Source organism: Periophthalmus magnuspinnatus, chromosome 5 (assembly GCF_009829125.3).
Source record: "Periophthalmus magnuspinnatus isolate fPerMag1 chromosome 5, fPerMag1.2.pri, whole genome shotgun sequence".
Taxonomy (NCBI): domain Eukaryota; kingdom Metazoa; phylum Chordata; class Actinopteri; order Gobiiformes; family Gobiidae; genus Periophthalmus; species Periophthalmus magnuspinnatus.
Window position 1 is genome coordinate 31,106,672 of NC_047130.1, and position 4,803 is coordinate 31,111,474.

General features: G+C 44.8%; 1 protein-coding gene across 1 annotated transcript; it reads left to right on the forward strand.

Annotated features, from left to right (window-relative positions):
• The first annotated feature begins 1,161 nt into the window (after positions 1–1,161).
• LOC117370692 (RNA-binding protein 15-like) lies at positions 1,162–4,803 on the forward strand. Its single transcript, XM_033966183.2, has one exon. The coding sequence runs from the start codon at positions 1,294–1,296 to the stop codon at positions 3,739–3,741; it is 2,448 nt and encodes an 815-aa protein (XP_033822074.1). The 5' UTR covers positions 1,162–1,293; the 3' UTR covers positions 3,742–4,803.

The window sequence follows — 4,803 nt, forward strand, 5'->3', positions numbered from 1 at the left end:
GTGCACTGCAGTTCTTTTCCACACACCCTTCACACAAAACAGAGTGCTGTAGTATCAAAACACTCCCCAATGCTCAGTGCCAGTTTTAGTGTTATTAACAGCAATATTGTAATCAAGCCGAGATGTTTTCTGACAACCACTAAATATCATTAAGTGTATTGCTTGTGTCCATGTTAATTCTTCAAAAATAGAACAACATAAAAAAGGGACTTTCAAGGGCTATGGATGGAAGAGTAGAAATTAGTACATTGTCTTTGTCAAGGACATTTGTAACAATGTGCAGACAAACTCTAGCAGATGGTGACTCAAAGAGGAGCCAGCTCACACTGGGGCCACACACACTGAGGGCAAGCTCCTGTTTTGTCAACATAACCCTCTGAAAATAGGTTTCCAGAATATTGTTGTATGTATGAAGTTTAAAGAATTACAAAGTTATAAAAAGTATAAACCTACGCTGTCTGTTTTCGCCGTTGGAAAAAAGAATCATATAGTCTCACAAACAAACAAACAAACAAACAAACAAACAAACAAACAAACAAACAAACAAACAAACAAATACAAAAATAAATAAATAAATAAATAAATAAATAAATAAATAAATAAATAAATAAATAAATAAATAAATAAATAAATAACCGATTGGATACATATCGGTCATTGCTGGGTAAATTCTCAAAATTATTATAGGTTAAGTAGTATAATATTTAAGGGATTAGAATAGGGCCTACCGCCATCTGGTGGTAAAATAGGCGTTTCACTTAGAAAAGATTTGAGGCTTACTATTACACAACTAAGAATACAACAGTGTTGAAGTGAGGCGAAATGATTGAAGGAGTAATTAAAGTCCTGATATGTGAAATAGGTATATGAGCTGGATAGTCTCGCCCTTAATATTAGGTGTGACGTGTCTGCTAGAGACCTACCTACTAAAGAGGATAAAATGTCTAAATAAGGATATGATTGTTGATATGATGTGACTGAATTATTTATGGTTTTATGCTAAAGTTATCAAAACTTTATTACTATTTTGTACTTTGAACCCAAAACTGAGCCGCACCCAGATTGACAATAAGCGAATGGGCTTCATCTTAAATCATGTGACATTCCTGGCAGCCAATCACGTGTCTGCGACAGTGGAGGGGCGGGACGTCCGGTACAGTAGTGCCAGTAGATCTAAGATGGCGGACGTGTCACCCATCTGAGTAAGCAACAAATAATCAAGTTTGTTTGGGTTTAATTGAACTCTAACTAGACACTTAACATCGTGTTTTCGAAAGACTTCGGCCTTTAGAAATGAAAGGGAAGGAGAGATCGCCAATAAAAAAGCGCACCCGGGCTCCGGATGAAGGAAGAGACCGAGGAGGAAACCACTCGAGCGGCAAGAAATCTGGATCGCTATCAGTTTCTGGTAGCAACAGCTCTGTCCAAAGCGGCGCTTCTTCGAGGCGGAATATTCACTCAGATAAAAGAGACATGAGGGACGTGGAGCATAATTCATCTGGAAGGACTAGTCGTGGATACGACTATGCAGCTAAACCGCACGGCGGCGCTGATATTTCTCCCGAAGCCCGCTCCACTTCACGGCCTCTGCCAAACACGGAATGTGAGTACAAGACTTTGAAAATAAGCGAACTGGGCAATCAGCTCAATGACGAGGAGATAGAGGACGGGCTGTTCGATGAGTTTAAAAAGTTTGGAGACGTCAGTGTTAAAATCAGCCGAGAAAACGACGAGACAGTAGCGTTTGTCAACTTCCGGAGACCAGATGACGCACGCGCAGCCAAACACGCTCGTGGACGTCTTGTGCTTTATGATCGCCCTTTAAAAATTGAGACTGTTTACATGAACCGCAGGAGGAGCCGTTCTCCCGTTTCCAAAGACAGATTTCTCCCAAGTCAAAGGCCCCCGCACCCTCAAAGGCCGCTCTCGCCCGCTGTGGGCTACAGGGACTACCGCCTTCAGCAGCTAGCCCTGGGTCGCCTCCCCCCTACTGCACCGCCGCATCTCAGGGACCTGGAGCGGGACAGAGATTTTTATGACAATCGCAGCAGACCACCTTTCATTCCGGAGTGCTTTCGTGATGATGACTTGTTGAATTCTGAGGACGGACAAAGGCCAAACCGGACTCTGTTTCTGGGAAACCTTGACGTGAGTTTGACCGAGAGTGACCTGCGCAGAGCGTTTGACCGCTTTGGAGTCATTACAGAGGTCGACATAAAGAGAGCAGCGCGAGGCCAATCCAACACTTATGGATTTATCAAGTTTGAAAACTTGGACATGGCCCATCGAGCAAAACTGGCTATGTCTGGGAAGGTTGTGGGTCACAGTCCCATTAAGATCGGTTATGGAAAGCCCACACCCACCACCAGGCTGTGGGTTGGAGGCCTTGGCCCTTGGGTTCCTGTTGCTGCTCTGGCCAAAGAGTTTGACCGCTTTGGGACCATTAGGACTATAGACTACAGAAAAGGGGATGCTTGGGCATATATTCAGTATGAGAGCCTGGATGCAGCACAGGCAGCTTGGACTCACATGCACGGCTTTCCTCTGGGAGGCCCAGACCGTAGACTCAGAGTGGACTTTGCAGAAGCTGAGCCTCGCTACCAGCAAGAGTCGTACATGCAGCTACCACTTCCAGTGTCCCACTTTGACCTAGTCCCTGAGCCCTTTGCCCACAGACTACCAGACCCTGTAAGACTGAGGGACAGGTCTCCTCCTCTTCCAGCCCGCTTCAGGGACAGAGACCCATACACCTCCGAGTGGTCAGGCCTCAACATTCATGAGAGGATGAGAGGTCCCCCGTTTGACCACATAGACCGCGTGGACCGTCATTCCAGAGACTTTTGGACCATTGAGCATGAGCGGGACCTACAGGGCCGCAAAAGGAGACATTTGGAGGACGGCTGGCGGCACGATCGTTCTCCGGACCACTGTGACTTTGTCCCCCGTCGCCATGGTAACTCATTAGAGCGTAGCCCTGGGGGCAGCAGCCGGGATGGACGCTACAGTGACTCTGAGCGCCTGCCTCGTTCAGGTCGGCCCTCTCCTGTTAAAGAAAGGAACAATCATGACTTTGGAGAGAAGAGGAGAAGGACTTCCAGCCCGAGCAGGCCCAGCTCGGACCGAGAGCATGGACGCAGAGTCAGTGATTCTGGTAAAAGCCCCAGCAAACAGGATGAGCGCACAGACCGCACTCTCTCATCAAAGACTGCCCAGACCGCCAAACGGACCGCACAGAAGCTGAGCCCAGTGTGGCAGGGTGTCCTACTGCTGAAGAACAGCAGTTTCCCCACCTCGCTGCACCTGCTGGAGGGAGATTTGGAGTTGACTAGCAGCCTGCTCGTGGAGGGCTCCACTGGGGGCCCTGTGTCCCAGCTGAAGATTGCACAGCGCCTGCGCCTGGATCAACCCAAACTGGATGAAGTCTCTCGTCGCATCAAAGCAGCGGGTTCTGGTGGATACGCCATCCTCCTGGCTGTTCCAGGGAAAACCGAGGAGGCCGCAGACAGCAACTCGACTGAGAGGCCACTGAAAAACCTGGTCTCTTATCTGAAGCAGAAGGAGGCGGCTGGCATCATCAGCCTCCCTGTGGGGGGCAGCTCTCAAGATAAGGACCACGCTGGAGTGCTTCATGCTTTCCCTCCCTGTGAGTTCTCGCAGCAGTTTGTGGATGCTGCGGCTAAAGCCTTTGCCAAATCAGAGGAGGACTGCATGGTCATGGTGATAATCAAAGGAGCGTCCTGAGTATTTTACACTGTTCTTTTGTCAGGGGTTGTTTACTGCACTGTGCCTTAGGGCTGATTCTGGGTCAGATTTGATTACATGAATAATTATCAGTTGAGTATTTTCTTTGTAATCAGGACATGTACATGACTGTAATGGTACTTACTAAACTCAAAGTAACTCAATGCCACGTGTCTCTATTGCCTTAATATTGGATTTAAGTAGAACATTAATTTATTCTGACTACATTTGAGAGAAAAGCAGCCTCCAAAGCTTCATCAATAGAAGATCTACTTTATATTTGTTTCATTGAAGAGAGGGAAATTTCTTGCATAGGACAGCCACAAATAATGTCAAAGTAGAAATAAGTTACTGGTTGTTGACTACTGTAGAGGAAATGAGTAAGTGCCTGCATACTGCAATGCAGTTCAACACATAAATACAAAACAATGGAATTTTCACTAAATTAATTTCTATTGTGGGTTTTGGTTGAGTTTATACTTGGACTACAATGTGCTGAACTGCATTAAGCCAATAAATTAGCTACATTTCACAGTGCAAAATGCCTAATGAATCATACAAGCTTATTTTTATAACCTGGCATATATGTGCAGAAAACATTTTGATTTAAAGCAATGTTTCAGATGACTCAAAGTCTTAAATGACCTAATACAGGGATGGCTTATTTTGTTTATTTCAAAGCTTGGTCTGATAGCATCCAACATTGGATAATATATATTTTTTTAATATAACTGCCCCAACAAAGCATGTATTGTGTAAAATGTAATTTTCTTAAAGAATTATGTGAATATATTTCTTACAATCATCCAGATCAATGATATGAACTATGGACATTTGCGAAATGAACCAGCAGTGTACCACTCACTCTAATAGACTATTAAGTTTTCATTTGATTTAAGTACTGTGTCTAAATGAGAATGATTATTGCTGTATACTCAGGATATGCTCTGGGGAGAAATATGGAGAACATCTTTGCTCAAGAAGTAACTGTCAGAGAAACACAAAAGTGCAACATGCACTTACATACATTTTGTCTCAATAAATTTGCTCTTTCGTGGGAAA